General features: G+C 51.0%; 1 protein-coding gene across 1 annotated transcript; it reads left to right on the forward strand.

Annotated features, from left to right (window-relative positions):
- Positions 1–105: 105 nt before the first annotated feature.
- LOC111160519 (family with sequence similarity 89 member A) lies at positions 106–18,630 on the forward strand. The gene is made up of 2 exons (XM_022523676.1): positions 106–390; positions 17,574–18,630. The coding sequence occupies exons 1-2, from the start codon at positions 106–108 to the stop codon at positions 17,826–17,828; spliced, it is 540 nt and encodes a 179-aa protein (XP_022379384.1). The 3' UTR covers positions 17,829–18,630.
- Positions 18,631–18,837: the final 207 nt, after the last annotated feature.

An 18,837-nucleotide genomic window follows, 5' to 3' on the forward strand; every position in this document is an offset into this window, starting at 1 on the left:
GGGGGGGGGGGGGGGGGGGGGGGGGGGGGGGGGGGGGCGGTGGCGGTGGCGGCGGCGGCGGCCGCGGCGGTAGCGGCGGGCGAGCGCGTGGCCGGGGCGGGCGCGATGAGCGGGGCCGGAGCGGCGCAGGGGGCGGCGGACGCGGCCCGGGGTCTGCGGGTGGACGGGCTGCCCCCGCTGCCCAAGAGCCTGAGCGGGCTGCTGCACTCGGCTGCGGGCGGCGGCGCGGCGGGCGGCTGGCGGCACCTGGAGCGGCTGTACGCGCAGAAGTCGCGCATCCAGGACGAGCTGAGCCGCGGGGGCGCGAGCGGCGGCGGGGCCCGGGCCGCGGGGCTGCCCGCCAAGCCGCCCAACCTGGACGCCGCGCTGGCCCTGCTCCGCAAGGAGATGGTAAGGGGAGCTCCGCGGGCCGGGCCGGGGGCCGGGGGAGGGGGGTGTTCCTCCGTCCGGGCTCGCCGTCCTGGGCAAGTTCGCCGGGACCCGCGCTCTGCTCCGGAAGTCCCCGCGACCCCCCGCCGCTTTCTGGCTCTTTGGCGCCAGCGCCGAGAGAGGGGCACTGACCTCTCAGGTGCCCCCTGTTACCAGTCCTCTGTCCGCGGTGGGACCCTCACCCGGAGAGACCCCCCCCCCCAGTGAAAAGGCAGTTTTCGGAGTCCCGCCGCCCCATGTCCGACCCCAGCTGGGTCGGAAACCGGCGGGAGGCGCGGCGTGGGGTTCCCTCGTGGCTGGCGGCGGGCGCGGCTCGGTCACCCGTCTCCGGAGAGAGAGACCTCCCGGGTCGGGGAGAGGCGTTCCCTGCGGCGGGGGGTTTAGAGCTGTGTGCGATTGTGTTTTCCTGCCTCGGAGAGGACAGTTTTGTCCGCGCGAGTGTAGACAGCGGATTGGAACAGCCCGCGCCCCCTCCCCCGCGCCCCAGGCGCCGCGTGCGGAATCCGATTACTGCGGGATGGCTCCGGCCCCAGACGGCTGTGAAGGCGGGCGCTCGGCCCATCCCCTCCGCGCGGTGGGGCCGAGCCCCGGAGCCCGCGGGAGAGGAACGCAGGGGGTGCGCTGCCCGTCTGGGTGAAGCCCGCGTGGGTGCCTCGGACAGTGTCCGGGCGCCAAACAACGGGGCTTAGTTTTTCTCAGTCCTTGGGAGGTACATTTGGTGTGCGTGGATCGGGACAGCCGATTTCAGGCGACGCCGAAGGCAGGGCAAGGGCAAGGATTTAGGCGGCGCTGAGCCCTTCCCCGGCTTTCCCGCGGGCTTAGGTTAGGCCCGCAGAGAACTGGAAAACTTCCTTCTTCCTACGCTCTCGCTGACCCCTGATCACCTACCCCTGGCCACCCGCTGGCTTTTTGAAATCTGCCCCTTCCTTTCTCTTAGTGCAGGTTCTAAGTACAGGTAAAAACTTCGCTAAGGAAATCTAGTATATGAAAGCTGCTTTTTTCCCCAAGAATAAATTTGCCAAAACCTTATCACAGAAACCCTTTAAATACGCATCTAGTACATTAAAAGATTGTTTAGAAACATTCAGTTTATGCCTCCTTTTTTTTTTCAGGAGCATATCCGTTCTGAAAGGTAAGACTTAATCTAGAAAAGGAGCCTTAAATTAACATTTTTAAAATCAATTAGATACTGTTTTCCCACTCTGTAGCTAGCATTGAAATTGTGATTTCCAATCCTCTCTGAATAGATTTTCTAAGCTGCTTACAGAATGACTTAAATTCCAAGACAACAATTTTTATTTATTAATAAACATTGACAGCAGCCTTGCACAGCTAAAGAGCTGAATTTCAGTTAGATAAGCCTACATCTAGTATGTTTACGGACTGAAGTTAGATGTAGCATAAATACGGGGGTGCAGCGGGAAGACTCATCCTGGGTTAAGTCAATGCTGGAACAGACAGGAAAACCTCAGGGCCCCTCCTGTTGTGAAGCTCTGCTTTATAACTTGCTCTGGTGGCTTGCGAGTCAATGTGCCATTCCCGAAAGTATTTTTCTGGGTCCCCTCCCCGGTGGTACTGCAGAACAGTCACAACCTTATAATTATGCCTTGGACCAGAGCTCTCCCTAAGCCTGTTTGAAGCACAAGGAAAATAAACAGCCATCTTTGGTCAGTCTGCTGTTTAGCTGCGAGAAAGATAAGGAAGATAGGGCTACAGGCCTTGACAAGTCCTTTCACAGAATGTCACAAGGTCTGTTTTGAAAAGAGCCCTAGGTCTGTTGCCTTTAAGAGATTTACTAACCTGCGGCAGTGGGGTCTGAGCGGTAACCTAAGCTGAGTTCATTCCTGAATTATCTATGGAATGGTTTGTGTTGATCTGTTTAATTGGAAGGCCTGAGGTCAAATCTGTGTCTGGGGACGTACTAGCAGTCCTGGCAGAATGTGATTAATCCCTTTTTGAAAGAGTCCCGTGCAATCACAGATTAATGTGGTTAATCTTTTATTTTATTTTATTTATTTTTTTTTTAGTCCTATGCAAGCAGTGATGGTGTGGGAAGGTCTCTGAAGGCAATAGAATTTTCTCAAGGGACAAGGGCAGTGGGAAAAGAGCAGCAAAGCTGGAATAAGGGACTAGCACCAGTGTGGTAGCAGACTATAGAGAGAGCCGGGAGTGGGGGGAGTGGGAGATGCTCGATGAGTGCTGGGAGGGGGTGAGAGCCTCCAGCAGGGTAGGGGCCAGTGAATGGGAAAAAGGAATCCAGTGGGAGATGCTGCTCTGATGCAGAAAATGCAGGAATTGTCAGTTACCTATTTGAGTCTGGGAGGTGCCTTCAGCGTTTGTATGGAAAGTGGGGGTTAGCAAAACAATTAAAAATTACTCACAGTTCTGGGCACCCAGAGATCATCACTGTTAATAGGGAGATCTCCTGTGTAGGCACCATGTAAATGCTTTCTATACATCATAACTTGTCTGTGCGGTGGATACTCAAAATCTGTTCTATTTATTTATCTACTTAGGTATTTATCAAAGTGGGGTTAACACAGGCTGTTACATTAGTTTCAGGTGTGCAACACAGTGACTCAAGTCTGTTTGCTAAGGTGTGCTTGCTGGTAGCGTGGCTACTATCTGTCACTACACAATGCTGTTACAATACCATTGCCTGTGTTCTCTCTGCTGTACATTTCATCCCTGTGACTTACTCATTCCAGAGCGGGAAGCCTGCACCTCCCATTCCCTTTTGCCCATTTTGCTCATCCTCCCCACCCCCCCATCCACCAGCAGCCAGTCGCTTTGTTCTCTGTATTTATGGGTCTGTTTCTGCTTTTTGTTTGTTTGTTCATTTGTTTTGCTTTTTAGATTCCACATGGAAGTGAAATCATACGATATTTGTCTTTCTCTGTCTGACTTATTTCACTTAGCATAATACCCTCTAGGTGCATCCTGTTTCATAAATTTTTGAAAAATCACTCAGAATTTAACCCCGCTATGGTCACATACTCAACCAGATGTGTCCCAAAGCCGTGTGTGTGTGTGTGTGTGTGTGTGTGTGTGTGTGTGTGTGTTTAAGGTTTTTTTGTTTATTTATTTGAGACAGAGAGAGCCCAAGCAGGGGGAGCGGCAGGCAGAGGGAGAAGCAGGATTCCTGCTGAGCAGAGAGCCCGATGTAGGGCTCAATCCCAGGACCCTGGGATCACGACCTGAACTGAAGGCAGACGCTTAACCAAGTGAGCCACCCAGGCGTCTCCCCCCCCCCTTTTTTTTTTGAACATCAGATGATATTTTACAATCACACTCCACAGATGTTTACGGGCTGTGAATTAGGTGTCGAGTGCTGTGGAGATACAATGATGAATGGAACTGTCTGGCTCTTAAGGACCCGCCACCAGCTGGAAGATGTCATTTCACAGCAACAGGGGTGCCATGGCTCAGACCTCTTCTCCGTTTTCTTGACTGGAGTCTCTGTATTAGTAATTGTAACTCCGTCTGAACTAGCTCTTGCGAAAGGAGAATCTTGATGGGCTGGACATACGCAGAGATAGGCTAGAACTGGGCGGACGGGGCCCCTGGGAAGTCCACTGTTGTCTCCTCTTTCCCCTGCCATTTTGTTTTCCTACTTTTTGGACTCTGGCTGCTAACCGGGTCCACGCTCCGTTTTGGCTGCATTTCTTAGATCCAGTTTGCAAATACTGTGTGGAAGGACGCCAGTGGGCCCAGCTGGGGTCATCGGGCCAGTCTGGGCCAGCTAGTCGTAACTGAGGGCAGGATTGCATTTTACTGAGATAGTGCGACCATGTGGATGGGGTGGGTGTGGGGCACTGGGGATTCCCCCAGAGAAAGGCCGGTTTGCAGAAATAGAGCTGGGGGCTGCTGGACGACCAAACTATTAGATGTCTGTCGCAGACTTCTTCTTCCGTAAAAATACGTTGCCCTGAAGGGCCCCACAGTTTGAAAGATTCTTACCTGCTAAGCTGACAAAATCACCTTTGCTCAGAGACCTTGGCTGGCGTTTCAAATCCTTGCACGTGGCTGAAGGACACCCTTGACTCTCAGCGTCAGCCGGGACCCTGATAGGTACGTTCCCTGAAGTTTGTACCTAGACCCCCTGCCCAGTAGCTCTGTGACATTAGCCCATCAAGCTTGGACACCCCCCAGAAAATCACAAAAGCACAGACAGAAGATCCTCAGATATGTGGGAGCAGCAAACGTTTGAGGGCAGCACCCCTGGGGGTTCTTGGGTTTTGCCTCTCAAACCACAGAGGCAAGTTCTAGTAGCTTTGACTTGGAACCCTTTGTTTTCTTGTTTCCTTTTTTTCCCTTAGAACCAACAAGTAGTGGAGCGCCTGGGGGGCTCAGTGGGTTGAGTTCGGCTCAGGTCATGATCCGCAGGGTCCTGAGATCACGCCCCGCATTGGATCTGCTTGAAATTCTCTCTCACTGCCCCTCCCCTTTCTCTCAAATGAATAAATAAAATCTTTAAAAAAGAAATGTCAAGGGGCGCCTGGGTGGCTTGGTGGGTTAAGCCTCTGCCTTTGGCTCAGGTCATGATCTCAGGGTCCTGGGATCGAGCCCCGCATCAGGCTCTCTGCTCAGCAGGGAGCCTGCTTCCCCCTGCCTCTCTGCCTGCTTGTGATCTCTCTCTCTCTGTCAAATAAATAAATAAAATCCTTAAAAAATAAAAATGTCAAGTAGTTATTTTGGTCACCAACCCATGCATGAGTGGGAAATCATCCACTTGGAAGTTTTGAGTGCCCAAGCTGCAGTGGTTTAGGGGAAGAATTTAATCTGATTAAATAAAGCTTGATTTCTGAGACCCACAACACTCCTTGTCCCTGCGTTTTTGTTGAGAGCAACTAAATGTCTAATGAGTTTGTGCAGTGAACTGTGTTCTAGGAGATGTGCATTAGCTTGAATGGCCCACATCCCAGTGGATTTCAGTTCTTATCCTGCCCGTGGAGCCAGTGTCTGAGTGAGGGGATTTTAGTCTTTAAAAGGTTTTATGGTAAAGGTCCAATCCCAAGTGAGGCCTAGGAAATGCCATCTGGAACAAAAGCGTTAGCTACCAACATAGCATTCTTGATTGATGCCGATCACAGGAGAGTGGACTGTCTGGTGGCCTTTAATACTGTCTTTTCTGTCTTTTTGTTTTCGCTGGTCCCCAAAGACTGGACCACCTTCCCCAAAGGCTGGAAGGACTCAGGATCAGCTTGCTGAAATGCTTGCTGAAATGCTGATTCCTGTTTCTATACCAGCAGGACCCAAATCTAGGAGAAGGCAGAATTTGCACTTGTTAACAAGTCCTTTGAGAACCTGGAAGGTCCCAGCCCAGGCATCAGGAGCTTGAATTCTGTTATTAGATTACATGATATAATTTAGGCAAGCGCTTCGCTATTTTCAGCTCTAGCCTCCCCTGTGGGGAAAAAGAATTAAATGTCACCAAGGTTCCTTTTGTTTTTGTTTTTAAAGATTTTATTTATCAAGAGAGAAAGAGGACATGCGAGAGAGCTGGAGTGGGGGGGGGTGGGGCAAGAAGAAGAAGCTGGGAGCCCGATGGGGGACTCGATGCAGGACCCCGGGATCATGACCTGAGCCGAAGGCAGATGCTTAACTGACTGAGCCACCCAGGCGCTCTGTCTAAGATCTTCAAGTTTTGAGGCCATAATTACTCTGTATGGTACTTGTCCCCACCCCAGGATCCACCCAATAAAAGCAGAACTAGAAAAGTGTGTGTGTGTGTGTGTGTGTGTGTGTGTGTGTGTGTGTGTATGATAGTTCTGGGTGTGTGAACGACACTTGTGTCCTTGGGGTGGGGTGGGGGCCGTAAAGGCAGGCAGGTGGGGTCCCCGGCCTCCTTTCATTCACTTTTTTAAAAAAGATTTTGTTTGAAAGAGAGCAAGCGTGAACAGGGAAGAGGGCAGAGACAAGCAGACTCTCCACTGACCTCTGGGCAGGGAGCCCTAAGTGGGGCTCAATCCCAGGACCTTGAGCCAAAACCAGATTGGTATCTGGCGCCCTGGTTTCATTCACTTTTATTTTTTAAAATATTTTACTTATTCATTCGAGAGAGAGAGAAGAGAGCGCAGAAGCAGAGGGAGAGGGAGAAGCAGACTCCCCACCGAGCAGGGAGCCCGACGGGGCTGGATCCCAGGACCTGGAGATCATGAAATTGAGCCAAAGGCAGACGCTTAACCATCTGAGCCACTCAGTCAGAGCCACTCAGGCGCCCTGGTTTCATTCACTTTTTTTTTTTTTTAAGATTTTATTTATTTATTTGAGAGAGAGAGCATGAGAGGGGAGAAGGTCAGAGGGAGAAGCAGACTCTCCATGGAGCTGGGAGCCTGATGCGGGACTCGATCCCGAGACTCTGGGACCATGACCTGAGCTGAAGGCAGTCGCTTAACCAACTGAGCCACCCAGGTGCCCCGGTTTCATTCACTTTTAATGTTACCTTTAAGTGAGGTTATACTTCCAGTCCCAACATTTGAAAATAGAGGATTGAAAGATACTTTTTCATATCATCTTATCTACGACGGTCCCAACCTGTAGAGACTAAAAATGAATATTTTTCCTAACTTACTAGTGTCTTGCAAGAAGCCAATCCCTCTTCGTTTCCCCCACCCGTGGTTAAAGGCATTCCTCTGTTGCATGGGAATGTGAAAGCGTCCCGCTTGTTGGCACTGTGGACACCTGTTTCCTGACACAGGACCTCCACCGAGCAGTGCCCGAGCGTTTCTGCATCTCTTTGGGCCGGCACTGCCGTAGGTCTCTGACGCCTCATGGGCAACCAAGTTCAGGGAGGGCTGTGAATGAGGACGGTGGCCCTCGTGTCGTTCCCTGCCACCGAGCAGCGGCTGGAGGCTTTGCAACAGATCTGCTTCTGGGATGTCCACCTGAACGCCCGGGAGACTTGAGAGCTTAGTTGGAAAAGCTAAAGTTTTCACAATCCTGTGTCTGAAACCCTGCCGACGGGCTATAGACTCCACGAACAGGAAACCGGCCGTGAGACTGGCTGGGCCAGATATTTGCCCCCAATTACCCAGTGTCATTCTCCAGAGCCCCCACCTTCTATTCATCTCATTCGTGGCCCACAGGCTCCAGATGTTTCCAAGTGATAAGTCGGCAGCATGCGTAAAGGTTGTTCTTTCCTTTCCTGTTGCTCCTTCCCTCATGGACACTTAACACGGGGATGTACGTCCTCCTCCAGGAACTTGGGAGACAGACCCTTAGGCTTCCTTATGATGCTGCAGAAAACTCCTTAAAGCATGTAGCCTTTTCTGTTTTTAGGAGCACTCTCTGCTCACTGCCCTGATTGGCCATAAGAGCAGGGGCTGGCCTCATTTTGCAGGTGTGAAATTCCCTCTGCAAGGATTCTGGGAGGAGGCCCTGCCCTTGACTGCAGAGGGTTGGGGGAGAAGGGAGAGTCTCTGTCCTCTGACCAGTGCTCTCCAGACAGGGGCAGCCTCTGGGGAATGCCAGGCCTTGTACGGCCTGGAGAGGCTGGGCTGAGGAGGATTACTGAGATCCATTTGGAGACTAGACACCATGGAAAGAGGGTGTTTGGTGTGTGCTTAGGTTGTCGACTGCACTTAGAATTGAAGAGAAAACAGCCAAGTTCAACACAGTTAAAGGAGAAACAGCAAGGTGTTTAACAACCCTTATAATCACAGATATGCAAAGGAAAACAATAAGGTATCATTTTTATCTAAAACACCAGCGGAGATTGAAAAGAATGATCATCGTGACGGTGAAGATTTGGGAAGATAGACACCATAAAAACGGTTTCTTGTGTTTTTTTATGTCAGGTCTGCAAAACGCCAGCTGCTGATACGAGATTTTCTATATATTGCCCTAGAACTTGGTTTTCTGATTTTAACTTCAGATTTTCTCCCCTAAGTGCATCTCCTCTTGCAGAAGGGGAATTTCAGTTAATTGGGTATCATTCAAGGAAATGACAGAACACAAACTAACCTTTGTATGTGTGTTGCGTTCCAATGTGTTGTTGGCAAGTCCGTTTTCCCCTCCAGTCCCAGCTGATTTCAACATCAGCTGTGTCCATGTCTGCACTCACTATCGTGGGCAGCAAGCTTTTAGGCTTTGGTGTAAATCCTCGATGAATGATGGTCTGCCGTTTGCAGCCCCAGGGCTAGGGAGGGATTAGAAGGAAAGCATCCTTTTCTCTTCTCCCCTCCTGCAAATTCATTTTTATAAATTTATCTTATGTTACTAGTCACACAGTGAATAATATTTGTACACAGATGCGTATTGCGTATATAATTGTGTATATGATTATATTATAGATATAATATCTATATTATAGATAATCATATAAAATGAAATAGTGATAGAATACTATACAGTCATGGAAAAGAATGTGGTAACTATACGAACATAGATATTCACAATATGAGAAAGTAAGTTACGAAACAGTATATGTATACATTTGTATATGTGGTTACTAGCTAAAAACCAGCTTGTGTAAGCATAGTGTCTTCAGGAATGTATACTAAACTGCTAAAAGTGGGTATCTTTACTTTTTAAAATATATATATATTTTTAAGAATTTATTCTAGAGAGAGAATGAGGTGGGGGGAGGAGAGGAGCAGAGGGAGAGGGACAAGCAGACTGCACTGATCGAGGAGCCCGACATGGGGCTTGATCTCAGGACTCTGAGATCATGACCTGAGTTGAAACCAAAAGTTGGATGCCTAACCAACTGAGCTACCCAGGTGCCCCCAAAAGTGGGTATCTTTAAAACAGCAGTTCTTAAAGTGTGAGTCTGGAGACACTCTCAGGGTCCATAATTATGTGGCGATCATATCAATGAATGTGATGTTTTAAAATATCACCTAAGGGGGCGCCTGGTGGCTCAATTGTTAAGCCTCTATCTTCGGCTCAGGTCATGATCTCAGGGTCCTGTGATCGAGCCCGGCATTGGGCTCTCTGCTCAGCAAGGAGCCTGCTTCTCCTTCTCCAACTCCCCCTGCTTGTCCCTCTCTTGCTGTGTCTCTCTCTGTCAAATAAATAAATCAAATCTTTAAAAAACAAAATAAAATAAAATGCCACCTAAGGAAATAGATCAACTTTTGGAAGATCTGCCAATTCAGTGAGTCAGTTTTTCACATTTTTCATAACTAATGCTTGCTGTTACAAAATCATCCACGGTTAAAAGATCCATTCAAAGTGCAAGACTAATATAACAGGATGAAAAGTTCATCGGGGTAGTTTCAAATTCCACTCTGCAGCCAACTAAAGGGTTGTGTCAAAAAAAGAACACCCACAATTTTCTGAAAGGCTGTTACATACCCATGTGAGGCCAGATTTTCTTCATTTCCTTGGACCAAAACAACCTGTCCCGAAGGACCCAAGGCAGGAGATAAACCAGACATTAAAAAGATTTACGAAACGGCATTGTTTATAAAAATGTCACGTTAGCATGTAATGGGTAAATTACTTATGTTTAATTGGATCTATATTAAAGCTTCTCGGTTTTGACCTCTAATAAGGAAATGGTGTTAGGTATAAGCCGCATAACGAGAGCTCGTAGGGGCCTCCGTAGCTTTAGTGAAGAGTGTAAAGAGACTCAAACACACGAAGATAGAAAGCTGCTTTAGACCATGGAATTTGGGAAGGATGGCTTATATTAGTATGAACCATTGAAATTTTTTTAAAAGATTTTATTTATTTATTTGACACAGAGAGAGATCACAAGCAGGCAGAGAGGCAGGCAGAGAGAGAGGAGGAAGCAGGCTCCCTGCTGAGCAGAGAGCCCGATGCGGGGCTCGATCCTAGGACCCTGAGATCATGACCTGAGCCGAAGGCAGAGGCTCAACTCACTGAGCCATCCAGGCGTCCCAAACCATTGAAATTTTAATCTAATTAGAATGTTTTATTTTTACAGTGGGCAAAAAGTGAGAAAGAATGAGCAAAGCCATTGCTTAGAGAAAATGGTCGATTGCTTTTCCTCGGCTCTGCTTAGAGCCGCGGAAGAGGAAAGGGGCTTCACTGGTCCCAGTATTAGTTGCAGTTAGAGAGAAACAAGCACATCCCGGGAGACGTTGCAGAATGGGCTCTGTCCGAGTGGATACCCTCAGCTGTCAGCAGACAAAAACAACTGAAACTGCCTTACCTGGTCCAGATGGTGTATGGGCAGGTGCAGAGCTGAGCAAGCGCTGGGCGTGGCTTAACCCCGGGGGTGCAGCCATACAGATGTTCTGTCTCTGAATCACCGGGGCTCTGCAGAGCCTGGTCCTCAGCCCGGTGGGCCCAGAGCATTCGCAGGAGATGAAGCAGACCGGATAGCATGAATGCTTTTCCGCCCAGGAGAGCAGAGTGCAGCCCAGGAGTCGCGGGACAGATTGGAAGCTTGCCGTGGGCACAGCATGACAGGCCGGGACCTTCGAGGTCTTGTGGGGGTCAGTTGATACCCTTTCCCCACTGGATCAACACCCAAGGAGTCTTTCTCTTCCGTTTTCCTTTGCAAAACAGTATACAGGTCAGCGCCCTTCTGTTATCGCGTCCTTTATTCAGAAATCAGGTTACGATGCATTAGGCCACCGCTTTTACTACGTTCTGGCTCTGCAGATAACGTGCTGGACACCTTGATTAGATTTGGGGCATTTCCCAGTCCTTTCTAAAGTAAATTCATGAGCTGAGTATATGCTTAGGCACTCATTACATTTTAAGAAGATAACTTCCTAGCGTTCTCATCGTAAGTTAATACCTATTCGTGGTAGAAAATCCAGAAAATTCAGAAAAGCCAAAAATCCAACTCACCCGCGATGTTAGCATCTTGCCACCTACCACAGAGGACATTGGGCGTCTCCTTGGCCGGGTCAGCGGCTCGGTCGAGATGGACTGCCGCTCCCTGCCCTCCCCCGCCACTGCAAGCCGCCCCCCTCCACCTGTCAAGGGGCTTCATCTTTCAGGACCCCAGCTTCCTCATCATGACAGAATCAACACCTGCCTCACAGAGCAAGGGTGAGGATTTCGTATTTGTGTCCGGCCGAGATTTCTCTCTCCAGTCCACCCACCACTCCAGGTGGTGAAGCCTGTTGGGTCTCAGACTCATGGTTTGAGCTCAGGTCTGATCCCTGGGTTGGGAGAGCGAGCCGCGTGTGGGGTGCCACGCTCAGAGCGGAGTCACTTGGGACACTCTCCTGCTGTCTCTCGCCACCCCCAATACATAAATAAAGTCTTTTAAAAAAAAGAAGTGAACAGTTAGCTGGTTGAGAGTTTTGGGCTATTTCAAGGCTTTTGATAGAGCTTGCCAAGCAGTGCTCCACAGTGTGCGTACGTGATACGATTTTTTATTACCACTAGTTTTTACAACTGAGAGTGTGTTCATGCTTGCTGAGAAAACTGAGCCATGCAAAAGGCTGTAAATACCGATCCCACTTTCTAGAAGCAGGTTCTGCTAACAGACCTTTCGTCCTCCCGTCAGAGGCGTGCACGGGTGTGTGCATGTATAGGAAGGGAGTTCCTGCTAACATACTGTCGGTGACCTGAGCTTTTGTGCAAGGCACGTGGGTCGCTTCTACTGTAGCACACACCCAGTGGCTCATCCTTTAAAATGACCACCTAGTTTTTATTGTATGACTAATTTTTTAAACCACGTTCCTCCCGCCTTATGTGTCGATGTAAACTTTCATGCAACTAACTTTTTCCGTATCTGTCCCCATATTTTGGGACCCCACCCCCCAATTCCCACACTACGTACAGCTCACAATTCTGCAGCTTCACTGGGAATCTGTACCTCCCTCCTGCCCAGTATGAAGTGGGATATTTATTGTCTTTGGTTGAGGAATGCAGTGGAAGACAGATAGATGGTCGGGTGGGGGGAGGGTCGGGTGGGCATCATTTCGGAGCCGACCTCAGTATGACTTCCTGATCTAAGCCATCCCCACACCTTGTGCTGCTTCTGCCTGGCTTAGCCCACAGCCTCAGCAGGGGTCTTGGAGCAGGGCGCAAATAAGACCATTTCTTTTGATGTCTGTTCTGTTTTCTACTCCTTGTATCTGAGAAGAGGTTGCTTTTGTTCACGTCTCCTAAATGGACTAGGGAAGGACACCAACTCATTTTTAGTTTCATAAATAAAAACAGACTCTTTTTCTTAAATACAACTAATTTCTTAAAAGTATCCTCAAGCTTTTCGTGATACTTTGTTTGGACCCAACCAAAGTTTCCTTTTAAAAAGTACCTTCCATTTTCTAGGCCTTGTATCCAAATCGTCCTGTGTCTGTTGTAATTTTTTAAAGGTTTGGAAGAACTCTGTCCTCCACAGCACCCTCCAAAGATAGTCAGAAACTTAATGACCCAAAACCCAGCTGGGAGCCACCCCCTCCCCAGTCTGAGGTGTATCCACGTGGCCAGTCCATTGTGGGTTGAGATAGTTTTGAGGGTGATTCAGGATTGTTAGAGATGTTGTAGGTTGATGAGCCACCTGTGCTGTGGGGGAGGGGGGCAGGCGAGCTCTGGGCCCAGGGAAAGAGAGGAAAATGATCCGGAAGTTAAGCAGGAAGCCCAGACAGAGAGAGGAAGGAATGACCTTAGCAATTTAAAGCAGTGGAAACTAGTTGATTGTCCTTAATTGTCTTGAAGGTCTAGAATAAGGGCTACACATGACAGGATCTTAGAATTCTGTACTTTTCTTAAAAGTACCTGAATTTTTAAAAATCTGCTTCCGAAAACGAGCTGTATTTTCTGAATGCAGCTGTGAATCAGATCGGCGGTCCTTCGGGGCCATGTGGGAACACATCACTGAGATGACAGGCTTCCCCCACTTGTAGAACGGGACAGTGGTGGGGGTTAGTGCAGAGGGCGTTCCCCACCCCCCATCCTTTTTTTCTGGAAGGAATTGTCTCCATTCGTGGGTGATTTAATCATGTTGTGAAACAACTCGCAGTTTAATTCTCTGGCATGACCCCTCTCTGCCCTTCCCACATTCCCAGACCCCTGGGTCTTCAGGATTGAGAGGCTGATTTCTGGGGCTGTCATGAGTCTGTCCCAGCTGCAGACAGTGTGACTCTAGAAAGAGCACTTGGGGAGGGAGCTCTTTCTAGCCCCAAACTTGGGTTTGGGTCTCTGTCAAGCAGAAGGTGAGTTCTTTTTGTCAATGTGGCAATGACCATGTAGTCTGGGGCCTTCTTCGGGGGCACATGGGGGTGCTCTGGGCTCAAAGGGCTGCCTCTTCAGGTCTGCCACCCCTGCAGGCACCTGCGGGATGTAGCAAGGGGCCCTCTGGTCCCCGCACGCCCCCCGGCCAGGCTGCTGCTGCAGCTAGATGTCCTCTAGGCGGGCGTCTCTACCGAGACGTGTATTCACACAGTCGGCCAGTACCTGCATGTCTACACGGCAAGGCTCTGTGCTGGGTGCTAGGGGATCCCAGGGGGAGAAGGGGCCACTGCATGTGGGCTGTCCTGCATACAAAGAAAGAAGACCCATGTGCTGACCAGCAGCGACAGGTGGAGAATAATAAATAGGGCAGGCAGAGCAGGTGGAGGGAGTGAGTGGCCCCTGCGGCGGAACCAGAGTCCGGAGAGTGGAGGAGAAGCTGGCATCAGGCTCGGCAAGCAAGGAGGCTTTGACAGACACAGTGGGGACAGGTCTGGGACCGTCTCGGGGAGGGGACCTCCAGCCAACTGTGGCATCAGGTGCAGGTAGGGGACGTGGAATCCTGCCTCGGGACTTGCACTGCGCCTCTAGAGAATTTAAGAGCAAGTGTTGAAACAGCCACAGCCGAGGAAGAGGGAGAAGCGTCCAGGCTGGGAGCTGGCTTGGCTCCTGCTGCTCCCGACCTCACGCCCGCCTTGCTGATTTGGAGGATTGCTGGTAAGCAGAGGAGCCCTGGTCTGTGCCTGCAGAAGGGACCGAGAAGCTGGGATGTGCGGAGACATGTATGTGTGTGCTGAGATCCCTGCTCAATCACCCTAAGCGCTTGGCGGCCGCTCCGCTGTCTGATGGGCGTGCGTGGGACCGAGCTGTCTTCCTAGGTGGGTCAGCCCTCCGTTTCTAGGCCAGCGTTGCACCTGAGGACAGGGCAGCTTTGTGAGTCATCTGTTGCTGCAATGCAGACAGGTCCCCAGGACACGATCCAACTCGAGGCCTGGAAGACCTTGGATGTGGCACCTGAAGAGGAGAGGGACCCCAGGGCTTTGGGAACTGCACGTTCAGAGGACACCGGCTCCTGAGAACCCGGCGGCGTAGTTCAGGGTCCGTGGAGCCCAGGCACCTGCTGTCACCTGCTCCCACTCCCAACCTGCCCAGAGGATGAGAGTCAGACGTGGTCCAGGAACACAGTGCTCCCTTCCCCCTTCTGTTGTTTTCCCATTCTTCATTTCCAAGGTGGGAAATGGGCTTGGGGTAGCCCAACCCTACGGCTGTCCAAGTGACTCAGTAGAAATAGCTCCAGGACACCGGATGAATCTTTTCTATGATTTTTTTTTTTAAATTCCTGCGTAGTTTGCACCCCGTGTTGCATGAGTCTGTGACTTTTTAAGCAAACACTAGTGCAGCTCTGGGAGGGTGTGACTCTCTTCACTGATGTTTTCATTCCTTGTGTTAAATCCTAGAACAGATAGGTAGGCATGACCTTGCCAAGACAGAACCTTGCAGTCTGGTTACCGGGTTCAGATCTGGAGGCTGGAAGAGCCCCAGGAAACAGGAGCCAGTTCAGGGGAAGGGACGGGTGGTCAAAATGGGCCAGAAGGTCGTCGTGAGAGTTGACAGGCCTGAAGATATGGTCTGGAGAAGACAGATAGTTTCTTCCGGTGGGTAGAGGTGGCGGAATGAAAATTACCTTCAAATGTGTAAAAGGCGGTTAAGAGGGAAATGAGATGTGCGGGTCTGCGGAACGGTTCCACGTAGCGTCAAGGGCCCTGGAACTACAGGCTGGGAAATTTTGACTTTGTGCAGGGAGGCGTTATGTCTGCCCAGAAATGAATGAACTGGTGTGGAAGGGTTTGGGGGTGTGAAAGGGAGACCTCTGAGGTCCTTTCCTATTCGAGAGTCTGTGGTGTCTACCCTGGTCCCCAAGAAGCAGGTCTGCTGGCTAATTCTCATCTGGCTTGACTGTGCTCGGGTGGTTCCCGGTCAGTGTTCGTGATCGAGTTGGCGTAGGAGGAACGTGGTGCCCCGGGGTCACTGCTGTTTCCGGGAACCCTGCCACCTGGTAAGTCCCATAGTGGCCAGGGCTTTCCAGGTCGAGATTCCGCAGGCTGGCAGCCTGGAGAGAATCGTGAACGTAGTAACCACCAGAGCAGCTGTTACTCTTTCCGGGAGCTGAGCAGGATATCCGCGGTCTCACACTCGCGCGTGGCAGAGCCGGCACGTGGGCCCGCGTGGGCAGGCTGCGGGGCCCAAACTCATTCTCCTTCCGTGCTTTTCTCTCTGGCTGGCCTGGAAGTCGGGGCTCACAGGAGAATACATACAAGTGACCCCGAAAGGGCAGGGATTTGTGTCAAGAACGCTGGGTTGTGTGCTGGAACTGGGCGTCAGCATCGTCTGGGTAGTTTTTCCAGCCCAGATGTCGGGAACCCTCTTTCCTTCCTGACAACATACACGCACGACCGGTCGGGACGGAGGTGGCATCTGACCCGTTTGTGGCAGGCCTGGGCTTCTCTTGGTTTGCCCGTGGCTTTCCCTGTTCAAGGTTTACTTTCGAGAATGGGATGCCATTGAGCCGGTCTGCCCTCCCGGACCCTGGACGTCATGGCAAAACACGCTAAGTCCGCGGGACCTGGCTCTGTTTCCGTGGTGTGCTCGGCTGTGGGAGACGGCCGCTGTGTGCTTGACAGTTTAGCGTGGTTGGAGGGTGTGAAGAATGACTTGGTGTTTAACGCCTGTCTCGTCATGAGAGGAGCGCTGCCTTCTGGACCCCAGTGTCCCCTGTGTGAGTCTCAGGCGGCAGACCTCATGGCCGGGAATTCTAGAGACCATAGATCTCCTCTTTCTCTGTTTTCTGCTGCGCGTTCCCATGCTTTAGCCCTTTACTTGCTACCCAGTAGCATTTGATGACTGTTGGTGAAAATGGATGGATGTCTCAGTGAATCCTCCCTGTACCCCATAAGAGAAATTATGATTCCCTTTTGTCATCAACCAAGGGGTAGAGATGATACGTGACGTGCTCAAAGGCCAAGAAGCAGAAGGCAGGTCTCCTAGCCTCCGGTGTCGAGTCTCTCCCCTCGCCACTGGGAGGGAGGTCTGCTGCCCCACACCAGGGCTCAGCAGCCCTGCCACCTGGGACTCCACACCTGCCAGACTGGAGGCTGCATGGTTCACAAGAAACACAGGGGATTTTCATACGTGTGCAAGTGTCCGGTGCCATCGTCTAGGTTGCATTTCCAAGCGGATTAACCCTTCTCTCTTTGAGATTGATGGAAACAGTGCATTTCCTGTGCTGACTTGGCTCTGTCCTGCGGGACTGGCCATGGGAGGAGGGAAACTTGAAGATAAACAAGTATGTGGCTTCCCAGCGTTCTTTGTTCTGTCACCACTGGTGAAAGTGGTTCCCAGGAGACTCTGTGCACTTCTTCAATTGCTTGCTCTGGGGAGTGATGCCCCAATCATCTCTGGGTATGACTGACCTTGTCTGGAGGAGAGGGAGTCCAAACACCACTCTTGGGAACCCGGAGGCCACTCTGGTCAGAGGGCGGGGGCTCCGGGGGGCGGGGTGTGTGACCCTGACCCGTGAGCCACCGTCACTGGCAAGGGGACTCTTGCTCCCGGGGAGTTGAGAATGATTGTGGTATCAGGGAAGGCCATGTGGGTCCTCTCTGAATCCGATCCCAGCGAGAGGAAATGACAAACTTGCATCTTGGCGTCCAAAGTGAAACCAGCTGGGGCCACCCGAAGTGGTGCTGCTCCGTGCCTTCCCAGGGCGTGCCCGCATGCCAGGGTAAACTCCGCAGGCCGGGGCCCGCCGCCCCGCAGGTGTGATCCCTCCCTGCCCCACTGAGTCACGTCTGAGGTGTGGGCATCCCACAATTAAGGTTTTCTCAAAATTGGAAACCCAAAGCACTGGAGTGATGCTTGGAGTCATTCACTGTCTGGAAAGAATGTGCTGGCACGGGCAGACGGCAGGCTGAGTGTTCCACTAAAATTAAACTCAAGTGCTGACTTCTCGTTTTTACCTCTCCACCCCTTCCCTTAAGGTCGGCCTGCGACAGCTGGACATGTCTTTGCTCTGCCAACTCTACAGCCTCTACGAGTCCATTCAGGAGTATAAGGGGGCGTGCCAGGCCGCGTCCAGCCCGGACAGCACTTACGCCCTGGAGAACGGCTTCTTCGATGAGGAGGAGGAGTATTTCCCGGAGCACCACGCCCTCCACGAGGGGAGGGAACGGGGCCCCCCAAGGGACCTGTCGCTGCCTGTCTCCTCCAGTGACTGGATTCTGGAGTCCATCTAGAAAGGGATCTCAGCAGAGACTGCTGCTGCCCACCGGACACACTGTCCTCCTCAGCTCCCCCTCTCGAAGAAAGCTCCTTCTCTCCTCCATCGTGGCAGTCGCCAGCGCTGCCAGCTTAATTTGGAGGACACCCGTGGCAATCTGTTGCCAGGGCTGGAGACTCCGCCTGGTGCTCATCGGCACCACCGTGCAGAGACACTCCTGTCCACGAGTCCTGTCCATGCTGGGACCCTAACAGGAGGATCCTGGGGCAAAGACCCTCCCAAGGATCCTTCCCCCAAGGCGACTTTGGCTGGTTACGTCCTTGCAGGCGGTGGACGGTTTGCTGCTCTGCTGTAGGAAGTGGCTCCAGGCTGCAGACTAGGAAAATTCACACTTCGCGGCCCCCTTCCTTCTACATCCGGCAGCCATTCTTGCTTCCGTCTTGTGAGCGTTTAAGGCTCTTGGTTGGGCTTTCTTAACTGCCAGCTGCATTACTAACGGTCTGATGACTCAGTGAAAGCTTTGTACCAAAAAAAACCCCCCAAAACCCCTAAACATTTCAGGTCACACCAATCAATGCCATTCTCTTCACCTGTCAAAATCTGGATCCTTCTTTGTCTATCCGATGGTGGAGGAGGGAGGAAGAGAACACAGAGGTGTGTTATGTTGGCAGAAAGAAACGGGGGCCAAGCTCATATGGGGTGTCATTCACTGTAAGATGGCCAACTTTTTGTTCTGGAAGGTTCTAAGTGTAAACTAGTCTATTAGAAAGCAGTCCTGCCTCTTCCACTCGACACAATGATCACCTTAAGCCTTAATATATTTATTAAAATCTTTTATGAACGCTTTACACTTTGTAGGTTAAAAATGAGGATAAAATGCTAAACCACCTGACTGTAGTTGTGTATTATTTTGGTCTGAACTCTGAATCATCCGTTTTCAGAATTTGAATGCATGGAGTCCAATCAACTACTGAAAGAGAATGATAGTTTATTTTCTTGCCATTAGGGATCTGGAAGCAGCTTCT

The sequence above is a fragment of the Enhydra lutris genome, unplaced genomic scaffold (assembly GCF_002288905.1).
Source record: "Enhydra lutris kenyoni isolate GAN:26980312 unplaced genomic scaffold, ASM228890v2 scaffoldscaffold76, whole genome shotgun sequence".
In the NCBI taxonomy this organism is placed as follows: domain Eukaryota; kingdom Metazoa; phylum Chordata; class Mammalia; order Carnivora; family Mustelidae; genus Enhydra; species Enhydra lutris.

What these genes read in the sequence shown, in the direction of transcription:
- LOC111160519 (XM_022523676.1), top strand. Translation starts at nt 106, where the DNA reads ATGAGCGGGGCCGGAGCGGCGCAGGGGGCGGCGGACGCGGCCCGGGGT. An exon ending in CCCTGCTCCGCAAGGAGATG is followed by an intron (nt 391 to 17,573) that starts GTAAGGGGAGCT and finishes CCTTCCCTTAAG; the next exon opens with GTCGGCCTGCGACAGCTGGA.